The 18,987-nt window shown below is 36.1% G+C and overlaps 1 protein-coding gene across 2 annotated transcripts in view; it reads left to right on the top strand.

Annotated features, from left to right (window-relative positions):
* Positions 1-18,987, top strand: part of LOC126967961 (neutral ceramidase) — a 46,615-nt gene that overhangs the window by 12,523 nt on the left and 15,105 nt on the right. For both annotated transcript variants that reach the window (XM_050812686.1, XM_050812687.1), the window contains 5 exons: positions 8,269-8,382; positions 10,650-10,802; positions 14,910-15,086; positions 17,300-17,427; positions 18,388-18,589. In XM_050812686.1, coding sequence (XP_050668643.1) covers positions 8,269-8,382; positions 10,650-10,802; positions 14,910-15,086; positions 17,300-17,427; positions 18,388-18,589 — 774 coding nt within the window. The remainder of the gene's footprint in view (positions 1-8,268; positions 8,383-10,649; positions 10,803-14,909; positions 15,087-17,299; positions 17,428-18,387; positions 18,590-18,987) is intronic.

Here is an 18,987-nt window from a genome sequence, read left to right as displayed (position 1 = left end):
ATGTTTTATTAAAAAAAGGCCCTGTCATAAATCCTATAAATCCACAACTGAATATCTAACTGATCGGACAGCCTGGGACTAGATTATGATTATTTTATAGCAATAGCAATGACAGTACAATATTGTATAGTTTTATTAAAAAGTGCGCAAAAAATGAATGCCGGGAGGGTTTCTTGCGCCGCTTCTCTTTCAGAGCGCCTTTTGTTTCCGAAGCGGTAGTAGTATCAAAAAGAATTCTAAAGGAATAAATTTTGAGAAAATAAATGCCTTTTATGTGATTAAACTCTCAGGAAGCCTTTCGGGATGGAAGATTTGTGAGATAGTGCCAACTTATGGTTGCGGTAAGAGTTCTGATGTCGAGGTGCTGTTACCTCGTTTGTCTTCAGTGATAACTGGTGCTATAAATACTTCAGGTGACTCCACCGAAAATAGTGGGGGAGTGATTGTCCGATTGATGATTCTAGCGCACTTGGTGCTTGGTACCTGAGCTAATGTATCCTCGAGGAACGTTCTTTTATTGTGATGGAAGAAGTGGTGGTTGGTTCTCGACAAATACGAATAACTATGCCCCTACTCGAAGGGTAGAAAAATGGAGGATAAAATATCAGAACTCGATATCTTCGCCTTTTCGAAATGAATTTCAATTAGTTATGTTGCCATTGTTAGACACATTAATTGATCTGAGGTATTTTGGTGTAAGTCAATTCACCAGAGAAGCTGCCAAGACGGTATGAGGAAGAATATCATACTCATGACGTCCAATCCTCATGCGAAAAGAACCTCGAAATTTCCACGTCCAAAACTATTCTTATGTAAACTGTAATTATTATATGTCTTATGAGTTGATAAGTAATAGTCTTGTAAACCGTGACATAAAACAACCTTCCAAGTTAATTGGTTTAAAGGCAACATAGTTTGACTGGGCTGTTTACGCACTTAGCGTCTTAATACGGCCATTGTGCGTGTCTAAAGTCAGTATAGTTCTATCATGTTTCATTTTTTAATTCTTTTATTTGGTTCAAGTATCTACAGAAATTTATTTACAAACTAGCTGACCCGACAGACCTTGTTCTTTTAGTCTTCAGTGTTCATCTTGTGTGTAATGTAAAATGTATATATTAATTATAAATATTAATTATTAGGCCGAAGGCCGACCGTTCTTACGTTTCTTCATTCTCTAATCTGACTTAATCTATTACTATTCTAACCATAGAACGATGAGTTCTTATATGCGGATAAGAACTCCTTGTTATTATATATACATATATAAACTAGCTGAACCGAAACACTTGCGGGTGGACTTTCGTAAAAGCTATTCTTAGCTGACCTCTACTCGGCGAAAGGAATATTCCTACCAAATTTCAAGTTTCTAAGCCTTATGGTTCTAGAGATATCGTGATGAGTCAATACATAGGTGGAAATCTCTTATATATATGTATTTAAATAGATTGTGATACAATTCAAGAGTTTCCTCTGAGTTTCTTATTAAATCTTGTTGATAAAAATTATATCGATTCAAATATTTTTGTTAAAAAGTTTAAAAAAATAAGGAGCTGGGTAAATGAGCTCGGCGTCGTGTAGTTATAGGGGTTGCTAATGAGTTTGCTTATCCATAAGAAAGGTTAACCCAAAACAGTGAGATTTAACTCTTTATCGGAGAAAGAAGATAAAGAAACTTGTCAAATGACGGGCGTGTGAACTGAATTCAGAAAATCGTCTTTCAAACACTCTGTATGTCACGGCATTTAATCGCAGGCATCTAATTCACCAAAACTGGAAAATATTTCCCAGTAACTGTCGAATACTTTACCAAAACTTTCTTTTGAGTAATATATTCTATACAAATTGGAATATATATATATATACAAATTGGAAGCGCAATATGTTTTATAATGATTACTAGCTGCTGCCCGCGACGTCATCGACGTCGACGCTTTAAAGCAGCAAAAATGTATATTTGCCTGCTGCTAGCGTCACAATATGTAGCCTATATGTTGTCCCGACTTCTTGTTAAAATTGCAAAATTGAATTAAATTTATTTAGTAGTTCGATCGCCGCCGGACCGCACCATAGTATCGCGCACTCGGTTGGTCATCATCGTAACTGCTTAAAATATTTGTCCAAATGATGTAGCGTGAGAGGCAAAGTTTATCTACTTTAAATAATTTCGATTCAATTTGAAACTACCAATTAATGTGCATTAAAAGAAATTATAAATTTTTATTGTATTTTGTCTTACACATAAAACATAAATATATGCTGTCGCGGGCTTTTTTGTAGGAGTTTATAAGATATAAGATAAAAATTTCCATTATACATATATACGTGTAGCAGTAACGGTTTTTGCAGCGCACGACAAAATAGCACGCAGTAGGCAAAAATTTTTCTTATTACTTGATAATTATCGTTATATTATTTTGGACAAATTAAACAATATATTAATAAATTATATAGCTCATATGTTATTCTGATATATAAGCTATATTATTGTAGAATTTCATTAAAATCCATTCAGTATTTTTTGGGTGAAAGAGAAACAAATACCCATCAATACATCCATATTTTCTTACAAACTTTGGCTTTTATAATATTAGATAGGATTAAATTAATTACTGCAATAAAATTCGACCGTGTGCTGCCATTTTAGTAATAATGTAGTTGCAAAATGAATAAGTATTTAAATAAATTTGTGAGGATTATTTAATATATTAGAATTTATATTTGTGAGAATGTTCAAACGAGGCCAAGGTCACAGAGTTACGTAAAATACTCATTCGAAGTAGTATCTAGAGGCATGTTACTAATAAATATTGTTTATTTGATTGGTAGCGCTAATCTCTGGTTATGCTAGGTGGATTTAGATAAAACACTTTTTAAAGGGTTAAAACGAGTGTAATTGTAACTGTGTTTTTTACCTTAGTTTAGCGTAAAGGGTCCATTTTTATTATTATTTTAGTTAACCTTTCGTGGCCGTTCCAGATCACGTTTTCAGGGGGACTGCGGTTGAAATGATTCAAGATAGTATTTTTCATAGTTGTCATTATGAAGTTAAGCGCCATTAATAGCCTCGGAGGAGGTATTTGCTGTAGATAGATAGTTTTTGGCAAAAGTTACATAAGTACACCGTCAGTAAATCACGGTCACAAAAAGTCCGGTTAACTAAAATAATAATAAAAATGTAACTTAAACGCAATATCTAATTAAAAAACACAGTTATAATTACACGCGTTTTAATCCTTTAAAAGTGTTTTATTTAAATGTGTAACACTCGCGTTAATCAAAGAAATATACTATATTAGGTGGATTTAAAACAAATCTTAATTCAAAATATTAATCAGAGAATAATAGTATATTACGCACATAGCCGAATATTGCCAATCGCGGGTGGCAATGTCCTACTTATCTTACGTGGTGCGTATACGATTTTTTTTTCCCATCTGAATGAAAAGCTCGCATCATCTTGCCGGGAGAGAATCGGCCACTTTGGCCACTTTTACACAGGGACTAAAAGACAGGTTTTCATCGAGGTGGGAAAAATATTTTTTGAATTTTATTTTACCTAATTGAGTAATGTCTAAAATTTAAATTTCGTCATGACACAAACTAGTTTATTTTATGACATTAAGGGACGAAACGAGCAGGACGTTTAGCTGATGGTAATTGTAACGCCATTCCCATTACAATGCACTGCCGCTCAAAATAATTAATAGTTCTAATTTTAATACTAACTTGTCAGTAATAGTTGCACACCAGGACCCTGTAGAATGTGTAAGGTGACTAAATATAATGTAAGACCTACTTGTACGCGAATAAACTATTATTTATAAAATCATATACATAGCTAAACAAAAGGTTTTATTTATAAAGATTTTACAACATGTCCCCAGCAAATATACAAAGGAAATTTGTTATGAAATTCATAAGAATTGTTAAAAACGTTAATAAAACATTAATAACTTCATTTCACAACTTGAGAATGAAGCAACCTCCCCCCGGCTTTTTAAATAATATATTTTGTATTGAAATGTTATAAAAATAATCGCGCTGAGTTTCTTGCGCCCGGTCAGGTCAGAACTCTTGAGGCATATATTTTCTAATTGATGGTAGCTCTTGAGGTTCTAAAAGTGACTTAAAATGCTGTTTCGAATAAAAATAATAGAATATGAAAAAAAAAACATTGCGTGCGTACAAAGTACATATGTCAGAAGAAGTGAAAGCTGCATGGTGCATGAACCTCTAAACTGCATATGAATTCCTGGTACGTGTTGCTAGGATGAACGTGATTTCAACCGCTATGAAAGACATTCCTACCACCACTAATATATATAATAATATGTTCTCCTGGTGTCTATGTAGTAATACGTCGTGCGCTTGTAGTCAGAATATATAAAGGTATACTCGCGCCATACTTAAGACAATCTCTTCTTTAACTATGATCGCCTGGTACCAAAACATTATATTATGCATCCTATCTCATTATCTTCCATGTCAAATATTATGAATTGATGTGACTGCTCTTTTTACTGTCGCTTTTTCGTTTCACCGACTTACAAATCACAACAATGTTAAAAAAATTTTTCATTTCAATAGTATGCATATTTCTGTCTCATTCTTTGCCGGCTTCATCCTACAAATTTTTGTATTTGTGTCTCTTACCTGTCGTTTTTTCCGTTGCATCCGGTTTGAAATCACAACTTCTAAAGAAGTTTCACTTCAAAATAGTGTGGGAAACCAGGAGGCACTACAAGTACATAATGTATAAATTTTATAAGTATTATAAGCATTGCCATTTTAAGTACTCTACTTATTTCAACATGTAAAAATTGTTAACAAATAAAAATAATGGTGTTTATTTGTTAGAAAATAATAATGTGTAGACACCATAATTGTATATGCCTATAATATTCGTGCATTTAGATCGAAAATAATTCTGCCTCCTCTATAACAACAACGGCGTATTAGAATTACGTTTTAACTATTATTTTAATAACTTCGTCTCGATAAGAAGCTGATATATCATAATTAACGTGGAGCACTTGGGAAAGTTTTGCTCAATCTTGTAATTCTGGTTATAGTGATGTGCACATATTCGATAACTTCAACCCATAGCTGTCACACAAGATACAATAGAATAAAAAATCCAAAAATGTAACGAATAAAAAAAAACTTTGTTTAAAACAACCGCCTTCAAAAACTTAAAAGTATAAAATAACATAATAAAGATTAAATTTAATACACCTTTTATGCAAACTTAATACCTTTAATATTAATAATTATAAAATACTATTATTTATATGTGCTACCTTTTAATAGATTTTAAGTAGGTGCCAAGCCCTAAGCAAAATAAAACAAAATATTATAAACAGTTTAATTACTGTGACTAACAATGACGTCTGCCCACTTGGGTTAATTTGTTCAGACGAAGCTATCCCGCTCAAAGTTACGCGTGGCGAGTGTAGGTCGCTGTACTACCTAGGTAGCTCGATTACTTTTGGCTTTGCACTGCCTTCAAACCTATCAATAGGGGCACATACAAATAATAGTATTTTATTAATATTAAAGTTTGCATAAGAGTTGTATTAAATTAAATCATTATTTAGGTCAACTATTATATTATGGACAAACCTCGCTTCAGTGTAAGAGTAAATTGACGGTACTCAACATGATTCCCAACTTCCTTCCTCAAAGCCGTGACTATAAGTTTTTTTTATATATTTACTTGTTGTAATATATTTAGTATCAGCACTTGCAGCTGACTATCGATACAGATTTTGATGCGCGCTCAACACTAGTGAGATCACGTTACAGGGAAAGTGTCACTGTTATTGCGAAACTGCTCGCATTCATCTCTGGTGTTTATTGCAATATTGCATTAATTGTTTTACTTTTAAATCATATATATTTTCATATTTAGTTAATGGAAAATTAAAATGATTGATTACAAATTACCGTATGCAGAATTCCAGTTCTTTGGTTATAACGACTGTGTCCGCCATTTTTATTTTTCGTACGTGAAGGGTCTGATTTAAATTATAATCAAATCTTAGGTAAGGGATTCTTTTCATTCACATATGATCAAGAAATTTGTCAAGAAGCGAGTTCCTATTATTCTGATGATTCTGTACAAGTCAAATGTTACCAAGTGTGTTCTTATAAACTAAAGTGTAATTTGTTGGTAAGAGCCGAAGGCGAGGGTGACAATCGCGGGCGGAAGTGTCAATGAGATAAGTAATCTCACGTGGTGCGTCTACGATTTTTTTTCCCCACCTGAATGAAAAGCTCGCTTTTAGTCCCTGTTACGAGGGGACAAAAGTCGTCTCACCGGGAGAGAATCGGCCACTTTTGTCCCTCGTACCAGGGACTAAAAGACAGCTTTTCATCGAGGTGGAAGAGGAAGCGGTATATGGTTATATTCATTAGTCAGGTCTCATGACAAAATGATCGCATTAGATCGCAAATATTGTTGTAGTTGCCAATCGGGCGACGATTCAGGCCACTGAAATAATAACGAGACGTGAAAAAGCACATACACTAGCGGTCTTATTTTTCTTATCATTTTTATATCTTTCATCTTTGCGTAGAGATGTGGGTTGTGTCTGCAAGTTCTACCGCATATATCAGGCAGTTCTCAGAGGCGTTGTTATACCGTTATTTGTACGTTGGTTGATACCAGCAGTCGAATAACACCCGCGTCATGTTGACATCTGGCATTCCACAACCACATGGTTTGCGAGGAACTTATTGACTCGCACAGTAACTTATTTACCAGTGGGAGGCTTCTTTGCACAGGATGCCGGCTAGATTATGGGTACCACAAGGGCGCCTATTTCTACCGTGAAGAAGTAATGTATAAACATTATTGTGTTTCGGTCTAAAGGGCGCCCTAGCTAGTGAAATTACTGGACAATTGAGACTTAACATCTTATGTCTCAAATCTCTATAATTTAATTTTACACAATACTTTGTCAATAACATCACACCACGCGTTATTACGCAAATTATATATTTCTTACAATTTAAAATTATTGAAAGGTCACATACTTACATACATTTGTGATACTATCGTATAATATCGGTCATAAATTTGTGATCGGTAAAATAATAGTCGTTTTAATGTCGTGGAAGTATTCAGCCAACGTCTACCGGAAACAGATCACGCTGTCAATGTCAGCAATTTACATCTGTTTGGACGTGACAGGAATTACAACTCAGTTTACCGTGTGGAGCTCTTTTCTTGGTCATACAAGTTCATTATAAAAGTTTTCTTTGAATTAACCGGTAAGAAGCGGTTCGTACACTTATCTTCGAGTTATTAGACAAAGCAGTTATAATGACACGGGCGTACGGCCTCGTATCATCATCAGCCGGAAGACGTCCACTGCTGGACAAAGCCCTCCCCCCCAAGATTTCCACGACGATCGTCCCTGCGCTGCCCTCATCCAACGTATCCCGGCGATCTTGAACAGTTCGTCGATCCATCTTGTGGGGGGCTTACCAATTCTGCGTCTTCCGGTACGTGGTCGCCATTCGAGGACTTTACTGCCCCAACCGCCATCTGTCCGTCGAACTATGTGCCCTGCCCACTGCCACTTCAGTTTCGCAATCATTTGGACTATGTCGGCCTTATATAGCCTCGCTAAAGTAACCAATCTATTTGGTTTTAATAAAAAACCGGATTTAAGAAAATTTATTGAAGTAGCAATTACTTTGCAGAACTCCATAATTATCCAAATATCAACATGTTCTGAGGATGCCTCGTGTAGAGGTTTCGCCTCTCACGTGTCGAATTGTTTAAAAGACAAATATTAGCGGAAAGTGGGCTAAGGCTTAGTTAAACATACAGAAATATGTATAAACATTTTTTTAATGAAAATGAGGGACGAGGCGAGCAGGTCGTTCAGCTGATGGTAATTGATACGCTTACCATTACAATGCAGTGCCGCTCAGGATTATTGAAAAACCCAAAAATTATGAGCGCCATTACAACCGCGCTTGTCACGTTTAGACAAGATGTTCTGTCTCATTTGCACAGTAATTTCACAAGCTGAAGCGCCCGTCAGACCGAAAGACAGCAATGCTTACGTATTACCGCTTCACGGCAGAAAAAGGCGCCGTTGAAGTACTTGACTCGAAAACAAACAGCCATATTTATCATTTAATGTTTGCATCTACCATGATTCGAACCCGGGACCTCTAGCTCAGCTGGTAGGGCCACTAACCACTGGGCTATACGAGGCGCCAATAATTCACTCTCTTATTTTATTTCAGATGACCATGTTGGTAGTAGTGGCGTTTGTCTGCGCGTTTGTCACCGCAGCTCACCCTCTACGGGTGGGAACCGGGATCGCTGATATAACGGGGCCGCCCGCTGAAATACGCTTCGTAAGTATCAGCTGATAAAGACGCCAACAACTTCATGTTTTGTAATTTAACTGACGGTGTATGGTCACGGTCGATCACCCATGCTAGCCTCGTTCAGAAGCCTGCTAGTTCCAAGCTATGGTGGCCGGACCGGCGAAAATAAGAGCCCATTTACTTTTCCCTTCATGCCGGGTGGGTCTACATGTAACTACGGCTTAAGGAAGCTAACGAACGAGAGATAAGTAGCGTGTCTGAAACCGAATGATAGGTATACCGATGGCTTTCGTATACAGTTGTTCTTTGTATGAGGACAAAGATAGACCCGTGGATTTCCTATACTGTTGTTCTTTGTATGAGGATAAAGATAGACCCATGGCTTTCCTATACCGTTGTTCTTTGTATGAGTACCAAGATAGACCCATGCCTTTCGTATGACGACCTGTATAGCCAAGTGGTTAGCGATCCTACCTACTGAGCTAGAGGTCCCGGGTTCGAATCCCGGTAGGTGCATGCATTTATATGATGAATATGGATGTTTGTTTCCGAGTCATGGATGTTTAAATGTATTTATGTATGTTTATATAAATATATGTATGTTTAAGTAAGAATATTGTATTAAATATATCATTGTCTTGTAAACCATAACACAGGCTATATATGCTTAACTTGGGGCAAGATAATTTGTGTAAAAAGTGTGTCAATATTATTATTATGAGAACAATGATAGACCCATGGCTTTCGTATACCATTGTTCTTTGTATATCCCGTACGCTCGTTTGTCCTCCTCTTCCATAAAAATATTGTGTTGTATCTATTATAGTGCTTCGAATTGAAGGGCGCCGTAGCGCCCTAAAATTTCACTAGTTACGGTTAGTGAAATTTCTGGGCTATTTCTATATCTATATACATATATGTTTGATGAAATTATAATTTTAATGGCATAACAGTTTAGGCTGGTTACAGTCAATGATATTTAAAAGTATAGCAGATAGGTTACGTAGACAACATTCGGTGTTTGAAAATGATACACTAACGCACACATGAATAATTTAACGTTGCAATAGCACACTACATTACAATTACACGTCAAACAAGGATAGTAAATGCAATTATCGCAAGCGAAAAAGAGATAACTCTAATTTGCTAATTGCTTCGTATTTATATAGAGAAAATACAGTTAATTCATCAGATATGATTTTTTACCGTACACCTTGATTTATGCCTAAATTACGATTAATTCATGAGTTCATGTAGTAAAAGCTATAAAGTAGTAAAACTGCATTGAAATTAGGTAGATAATGTGTCATTGATTTTATAAAAAAAATATTTAATGTTGATTATAATATATAGCCACATTGATGATATTAATTATTTATATATAAAATAATAAAAAAACATACAGACACCAAAACAAAACCGAAAGGTATCTACAGTAAGGGTCCGGGTAAGTTTGAAGATTACAATTATTGTTTTTTGTATCTAATATTATTTATGAATGTTTGTATTTTTGTTGAGGGTTTATTACAATAAGGTAATGGGAGAAGAAGAAAATGATCCCTTGATTCTTCTGCAGTTAGCAAGGGGATATACTGAAAAAACTCCTATGTAAACAAATAGCACTCACTGTCTACATCCGCTACCTACCCTTAAACTTGTTTTAGTAGTTTGATAGTTCAGCTACCTATATTACAGCTGACTATTTTACATGATTTCCTAAAATATTCTACCTGGATCATCCCGCAACAGACAGCATCAATATTTTGTCATTTCTGTACGTTAATCTATGGATCGGCTTGGCAGCGATCGGCGTTGTCATGGCAACATATTTATTTTGTTAGATAAGTAATGAAATCAAATAAAATGTTATAATTAGTGATTTCTTAATTCTATGATTTTTTTTTACTTTCGTAATTAGTGCATCTTCCCATAACACAAGACAGATTTTAACGTTGTACTTATATCAAATTGTAATCAATTCTGTCAACAACAAATGCGTGTGTACCGTTTTCGTATCGAGAGAGTGACTACGACCAAAGGAACCAATTGACTCAATTTAGCGGATTGATTTTCGGCTCGTTAGTGACATATCTACCTCTTTTTATACTATAATATCATTGGGTTACAGTATTTTACTAACCGCTAAATAGTACAATTACTTATTATTTTCTATAACATGTAATATTAAATAAATAAGACTGAGGGTTCAACAGTGCCGTATCATGTAGGATTAATATTTTTCTGGGATTAATTGACTGTAATTGTGATTTAAGAGCGCGATGTTCTTACAGATGGGGTATGCTAACTTCGAGCAGATTGGTAATGGGATACACCTGAGGCAGTTCTCACGAGCCTTCGTCTTTGACGAGGGTCCCAATAGCAGCACCAGATTTGTGTTTGTCTCTGTCGACGCCTGTATGATGGCAGACGGTCTCCGGAAAGAGGTTTTTCTTTATTTATTTAATCCACTTAATAAAGCAATTGTGAATTAATATTGTTGCGTAGCAACGCTTCGGCGTATATGACGAGAGTTGTCAAACTTCATATCGTGCAGCAACGTAAATGACGAGAGTTATCAGACATTGTTAATTTCAACAGCTCCGTCAGCAATACTCGTAGCTCAGCGGAAAAGTGTTTACTTTAGACGCTGTAGACCCGGGTTCGATACACCTACCAGTGTATGTAAGCAGGATAACAAAGGTTAAAAGAAATTTCTAGTACAAATTAAATTTAAAGATGGAATGGGAGAATCATTTTGAAAATAGAACAGATCCGGGGGTATATAAGCCGTACTAAGCGTGGTGGCCTTACGGCAGTTCTAGTTCTGACTCGAAAGTGTAAAGGAAAGAAGAAGAAAAGAAAAAGTATTGAAAAGTGGAAAGTGATCCAGGTCAAGAAGATAGAAGAGACTTAAGGGGCCGGATCGGATTACAGCGGTACTGCGCTCGCTTCACGTCGCTAGACGGTACCTATCGCACTACAACTGCAGTAAGCGGAAGCTCGCGTCATTTCTGTAGCAGTTTGCAACATTATAAGATGAGCGATAGTGACGAGGATTAGTTCATAATTTCTTTATTGTGAATGATATACGTGATGAGAAAAAGAAATAAGATTTCAAAGTCCCATAAACTTTTTTCAATAAGGCTTAAACTAAGCGCTTTTGTATTGTCACTATAAATATTTCTTTAAAACTATGAATTTACCATAATAATGTTTCGGAAAAAGTAGAGCTCTTGAAAAGAACATGCAAGAAACACAACGGACACTTTTCAATCAATAGAGTATTTTACAATGGCTGTAATATACAAAATAAATTAGTTTGTAAGGGAATGCATCCAAAATATACGAATTTATTAAATTAAACTTATAAAAAATTAAATTATTTTTTAATTTAGTTATTATATTAATTAAATTATAACACAAAATTCAATAAATTTAACAATTATCAGTATGCATACTGAGCACTGAACGTCACTGCACTGCGCGTCGTTAGGCCATTTTGGGAAGAGAAAAAAAAACTACGTTTAAAAAAACCGACTTCAAAATCTGAAAAGTATCCAATAACTAAAAATTTAATTTAATAGGTACACCTCTTATGCAAACCTTTACCTTTAATATTAATAAAAGACTATTATTTATATGTGCTACCTATTGATAGGTTTTAAGTCAATTCGGTTTTTTTAAACGTAGTTTTATTTTTATTTTTTACGTTTTAGTGCCACTTAATAATAATATATAATCAATCTGAACGAAAACTCCAAAAAAAGCCGTACACAGAAAACAATTATTTCATCCAGGTATACGAAAATTTTCATATAAATGTTCATAAAATGAAAACTACTTGGCCAAACTATGTAAATTGACCAAATGGGATCTATTTCGCATCAAACAAAAGAAGAATTACGTAAATCGGATCATGAATCTCACAGTAATCGGTGTATGTACCTTACATACAAAAAAATACCGATCGAATTGATAAGCTCCTCCTTTTGAAGTCGGTTAAAAACCAGGCGGAGTATAATATTATTATAACATTCCTTTCGTTATGTTTCCTACTCATTATTTACTCATCTGTATCAATCCGAAAACGAAGCATCCTACCAGTGGGAGGCTCCTTTCCACAGGAAGCCGGCTAGATTATGGGTACCACAACGGCGCCTATTTTTGCCGTGAAGCAGTAATGTGTTAGCATTACTGTGTTTCGGACTGAAGGGCGCCCTAGCTAGTGAAATTACTGGGAAAATGATACTTAACATCTTATGTCTCAAGGAGACGAGCGCAATTGTAGTGTCGTTCAGAATTTTTGGGTTTTTCAAGAATCCTGAGCGGCACTGCATTGTACTGGGTAGGGCGAATCAATTACCATCAGCTGAGCGTCCTGCTCGTCTCGTCGCTTATTTTCATAAAAAAAAAAATCCTAACACAAACAATGAATTCAAGTTCTAAATGTTGATGCACCTAATATACGATATATAATTTATATTTATATAGTTTATCATTTGTATTACAGCCATTGTAAAATACTCTATTTGATCGAAAAGAGTGGCCGATGAAATTCTTGTATGTTCTTCTCACGAGCCCAACTTTTTCCGAACATATGGTGGATTAAAAAATAAATGAAATAATATCAATTAAGATGAGCAACATACATAAACTTGTTATGCCTACTACTCGGCTACGTTGAGTTAGTAAGTCTTTTATTGGGCGATGTATTTCACAATATGATACCAGAAAATGTACAAAACAAATGAGTTACGATACCACAAACTAGATGGAGCGATATAAAAAAAAGCCCGCTGAGTTTTTGCGTCCGTTCTTCGCAGGTCTGAGGCAGTCTATTTCGAATGGGTGGTAGCTTTTGACGTTCAATAAATGTTAAAACTTTCGTATCATTATTAAATTATTTATTATTACGGCTTTACTCACGTCTTGGAAAGTATTGGCTCCCAATAAAAACTTTGTGTCTCGCAAGCTGGTAGAAGCCAAAGAGATTGACCATCGACCTAATTTTAATAGCGACAAGGGTTGGGCTCTGCCACCAATTTTGAAACTAGTGTTACAAGACGTGTGTCACAATAAGACCCATATGATCATGTAGTGGACATTGTGAGTACATTCTGTGCACCCGTGGACACCAATAGTGACACAGTGACAGTGATACCGTTCTCGTCATACCGGCGCACCCCGGCGGGGATGCGGGATGTTATCGCGAACCCACCACACTCACCCTGATGAAGGACCTCCGAATGGTCCGAAACTAGTGGGTACTGACACCGACAAATTAAAATTCAAATATTTTTATTGAAAATAGGATGTGACATCACTTATTGAAAGTCAAAAAACTACCACCCATTCCAAAATGAATGCCTCAGACCTGAGAAGAATGGGCGGATCAAACTCAGCGGGCTTTTTTTTTCATCAAATAAATATGTTTACAAAGTAATATTGTACAATTAAACTTATATTTAATAGCCTGAGGGCGATCACTCCATTCCCAATCTGTGGTATCATTAAGAAAGTCATTTATGTTATAGTAACCTTTACCACACAAACGTTTTTTAACAATTATTTTGAATAACGTTATACTTTTGTTTTGAACATTTTCTGGGATCTTGTTGTAAAAGCATATACATCGCCCCACAAAAGACTTACTAACTCGACTTAGCCGAGTAGTAGGCATCATCAGTTTATGTCTGTTCCTGGTGTTAACATTATGGTTATGACAGTTTCTGGCAAATTCACTTATGTGCCTATGAACATACATTACATTAGCAAGAATATATTGAGAAGCAACAGTCAAGATGTTAATTTCTTTGAATTTTGCTCTCAAGAATTCTTTAGGACCTAGGTTATAAAAAGCGCGAACAGCCCTCTTCTGCAGCACAAATATTGTATTAATATCGGCAGCGTTGCCCCATAGCAATATACCATAGGACATAATACTATGGAAATAACTACAGTATACTAGTCGCGCCGTATCTATGTCAGTTAATTGTATAATCTTTTTAACCGCGTACGCTGCAGAACTAAGTCTGTTTGCCAATCCTTCAATATGGGGGCCCCATTGTAATTTGGAATCAAGAGTTATGCCAAGAAATATAGCAGATTCCACCGGTTCTATCACCTCTCCGTTTAACAAAACATTTGCATTTACATTTTTGACATTTGGTACGCTAAATTTAATGTATTTAGTTTTCTTGCTATTTAACAATAGGTTATTAGCGCTAAACCAGTACACGATGTCAGATAAAATATCGTTTACTTCGTCATACATAGCTTGGTTTCTTTTCACTTTGAAAATCAGTGAAGTGTCGTCCGCAAACAATACTACCTTATGCTTTTTCTCTATAAGATTAGGAAGATCATTTATATAGATAAGGAAGAGGAACGGTCCAAGAATAGAACCTTGTGGTACCCCGACGTTACTAAGGCCATTATAATAAATAATAGTCCAATAAATGATTTTAAATCTTATTTTAAATAAAAATATTTGAATTTGAATTATTAAGCATTGCAATGTTCAGGTACTTACACTCTTTACCGTTTTACAGGTTATAAAACGTCTTCAGAAGCGGTACGGAGACATTTACAATGAGAACAACGTCATCATCAGCGGGACCCACACCCACTCCACGCCGGGCGGGTTCCTCATGTACTTCCTCTTCGAGCTGCCCATCCTGGGTTTCGTCAAAGAGACATACACTGCTTATATTGCTGGGATATTGAAGGTATTGCCATGTAAAGGTGTTTGTTTTACCGATGTGATGGTCCGCATGTATTGTAAATTTACTCAAACGGTTTGCTCAATTGGAAAGAGCGCTCGAACGGAACCCGACAGATTGCGGGTTCGAGTCCCGCATCGTTCATAAATATTAATTACAAATATTTGTATAATCGTATTCCAACGAACTGGTCAAGATCGCTGGAATACGTTGGATGAGGGCAGCGCAGGACCGATCGTCGTGGAGATCTTTGGGGGAGGCCTTTGTCCAGCAGTGAATGTCTTCTGGCAGATGATGATGATGATTTGTATAATTAATCCCAGAAGTGAGGGGTAATAGTACTTAAAAATAACAAATTGTTTCTATTGCGGCACATCACTAGTGCTTCAGGTGAGTCGCGAGAAGGAAGCCTCCAGTCCCCACCACTCAGTTCGCCAAGGACGGTCAACCGTCGCGCACGGATCATAATTAAGAAACATATCGGCCGCGGCACTCTATTCATATTTGTGGAAGTCAATTAATATACCATAAATTCAATACAGTTTTGGAGTATTTATTAATACATTCCACCTTCGCACGACACGCCACAAATTAGGATATCATCCCCACCACCTGGACGTGTGGCGGTCCTCCACAGTGCAGTGTTTCCGGGACGATACGACATGGGTACCTTCAAAAAAAAAGCGCGTACACCTTCCTTAAAGGCCGGCAACGCTCTTGTGATTCCTCTGGTGTTGCAAGAGAATGTGGGCGGCGGTGATCACTTAACACCAGGTGACCCGTACGCTCGTTTGTCCTCCTAATCGATAAAAAAAAAGGAAGGAACAGTTTCAATCATTCAATATTGTGGGTATGCCAATATCTAACCATATCGCTCATTCTTTACTAGTTTGTTGCGAATCGATTTCTACCATCGCATTCAATTCATCATTATTTACCTTAGTGGCTGATCTTCCTTCAGCTGGTTCATTCTGTTTCCTCTACGGAAGTGATAAAACCAAAAATGCTCGTTGTGTTCATCAGCCGCTTCCTCTCCAACCACAGTATTGATATTGCGATCTGTTTCTGCAAGATTAGGTTCAACGCCGGAACTCGAATTATTCAAAATTACCTTAATTTTCATTGCGTCCATCTTTACCTCTAAATCCGGATAAAAATATGAAAAGTCTATTACACCAGCATAACGCAGTAGCAAATCACCTGGTCATCGCACGAGATCGAGTCACCAATCAGGAAGCCATCCATGCATGATGACATACTCACGTCACGAATTTGGCGCTGTCTGCAAGAGAGAGAGAGAGAGAGAGCCTTCACTCTTTCCAAACCACTCGTAATAATCACACACACGAAACCGCTCCTCTTAGCCATGCGAAGAAACGCGCGTGCAGCCGTTGGAACCATATCAGCTAAGTCCTACGTCCTCCAGACAATAATACAGTCCACAACAGAACCATCTTTCAGCCAGTATTACAAGTCACACAATCCAATTTTGTTAATATTTTTGAATTTTGAATTGACCAAAGTAGCCAGGGCGCTAAACGGAAATTTCATACTTAAATCTGCCAAACATAATTTGAACTCCAAATATTTTTTTGTGAAACGATAAACATCCTTGTGTGATAAGAAATTATTCTATCGAAAAAAAATATTGGAATCTTGTTTCCAGATATTGTAATGATCTAAATTATATAATCCATAATCATATAATAATAATAATAATATTGACACACTTTTTACACAAATTATCTTGCCCCAAGTTAAGCACATATAGCCTGTGTTATGGGTTACAAGACAATGATATATTTAATACAATATACTTAATTAAACATACATATAAACATCCATAACTTCGAAACAAACATCTATATTCATCATATAAATGCTTGCTTCTACCGGGACTTCGAACCCGGGACCTCTAGTTTAGTAGGTAGGATCGCTAACCACTCGGCTATACAGGCTATGTACTTACTATCTTAAAGCCAAAAAACTATCAGAGGACGACAAGATGAGAAAATTAAAAAAATAACCACATTTATTAAAGGTGACATCCACTGCTGGACAAAGAACAAAAACCTCCACCAAAAATGTCCACGACGAGCCGTCCTTAGGCCCTTAAGAGTCATATAATGTAATACGACCCCGAATACACCGCTCCGTATTCTGGTCCTGTTATTATTAATAATCAAAACTATATTGGTAACTCGTGACTTACATTTCAGAGTATCATAATAGCGCACAATAACCTGACACCAGCCAGGATGGAGTTCGGTGAGGGGGAACTTCTGAATGCCAACATAAACAGATCTCCGTCATCATACCTGCGGAACCCGCCCGAGGAACGAGCTAGGTTTGTAACTGATGCTAAAGTATCTAGATACCAAAATTTCGGCTGTTAATGGTAAATTTACAACAAGATCCCAGAAAATGTTCAAAACAAAAGTATTACGATTTTCAAAAGAATTGTTAAAAAGCGTTTATGTGGTAAAATGACTTTCTGAATGTTTCCACAGATTGGGAATGCAGCGACCGCCCTCACGCTTTTAAATAATAAAATTAATTGTAAAATATTACTTTGTATACATATTTTTTGATGAAAATAAAGCCCGCTGAGTTTGGTGCGCCCATTTTTCTCAGGTCTGAGACATTCTTTTTGGAATGGGTAGTTTTTGACTTAAAATAAAAGATGTGAACTCCTATTTTGAATAAAACTATTTGAATTTGAATGGCAATAATAGTAAAAGCTGCAAGGCAGAAACTTTGTGGAATCCTTTGTCGTCTGCTGTATTCCCAAACAGATACGACTTTTCCCCCAAGAGAATACATACTGCTTTATGCTACTACCTACGAAGAAAACAACATCAAATTATTTAAGCATACTTTTGGCAAATATATTGCAAGTATAAATTTTACAAATTGAATGCAAAAAACTATTTTAAATCTTCTTAATAGCCTTTTAAATAAGAATTAGGCACACGGTTTGTATAAAAATTGTCACTGGCCTGTTTAGTATTCCTTCAAAATAAACAATATCTTTACGACTTAGGGACCTTTAAGATTATAGCATACTTCCAACTTAAATGCTGGCCACGTATCCTTAGACCCTTGGTGTTGCGGATGTCCACGCGCATTTGCCCCCCTTTTAATTAAAAAATAATAATATCTAAATAACAACACACAACAACAAATCTGATGGTAGGTTCTGACTAGTGTGAACGGACTTTATGAGAAGTTGTATAAAAGTATTTAAATAAAATGCATTTTATAGCCTGAAATGAAAAAAGCATAAAAGACTTAAAATAATTTACAGATACAAATACGATGTCGATAAAACCCTCACACAGGTGAGGTTCCTGTCTCCATCCAATGACATCCTGGGCGTGATTAACTGGTTCCCGGTACATCCCACCAGCATGAACAACACCAATAAATTGATCTCGTCAGACAATGTTGGGTATGCTTCTATACTGATGGAGAAGGCTCTTAATGGAAATAACACCTTACCAGGAAAGGTATGCATAAAAAAGAAAAAGAAATAGTAGATTTTTAACCGAGGGTAGAAATAATTAATTCCCGAGGTATTTAGACGAGGTCGGCTATAGTCCGAGTAGGAATTGATACTTTTAATCGAGTTAAACACTCTACTTTTCATTTTGAATATGAGGAAAATAAAACTAGTTGTTTATCTAAGCACAGATTAGTATCCCGCCAATTTATGTCGACTTTTTAAATTTCAAATATGGAACTTACCGCGTAATTGTTGCGTCTTATTCCGCTCAAAGAAGTTTGTGCTAAGTTCACACTGGCAGTTTAGAAAGTCAGATGGCCGCAGCATTTTTTCTAATTAGTTCTTTTTTAGATAAAACTCTTCACAGCAGTTCTATTTTTAAAGTTCATTCCGGCCCTTAGG

This window comes from Leptidea sinapis, chromosome 14 (assembly GCF_905404315.1).
Source record: "Leptidea sinapis chromosome 14, ilLepSina1.1, whole genome shotgun sequence".
Lineage (NCBI taxonomy): Eukaryota > Metazoa > Arthropoda > Insecta > Lepidoptera > Pieridae > Leptidea > Leptidea sinapis.
Note: the sequence above shows the minus strand (reverse complement) of the source record. Positions and strands in the feature narration are given on the sequence as shown.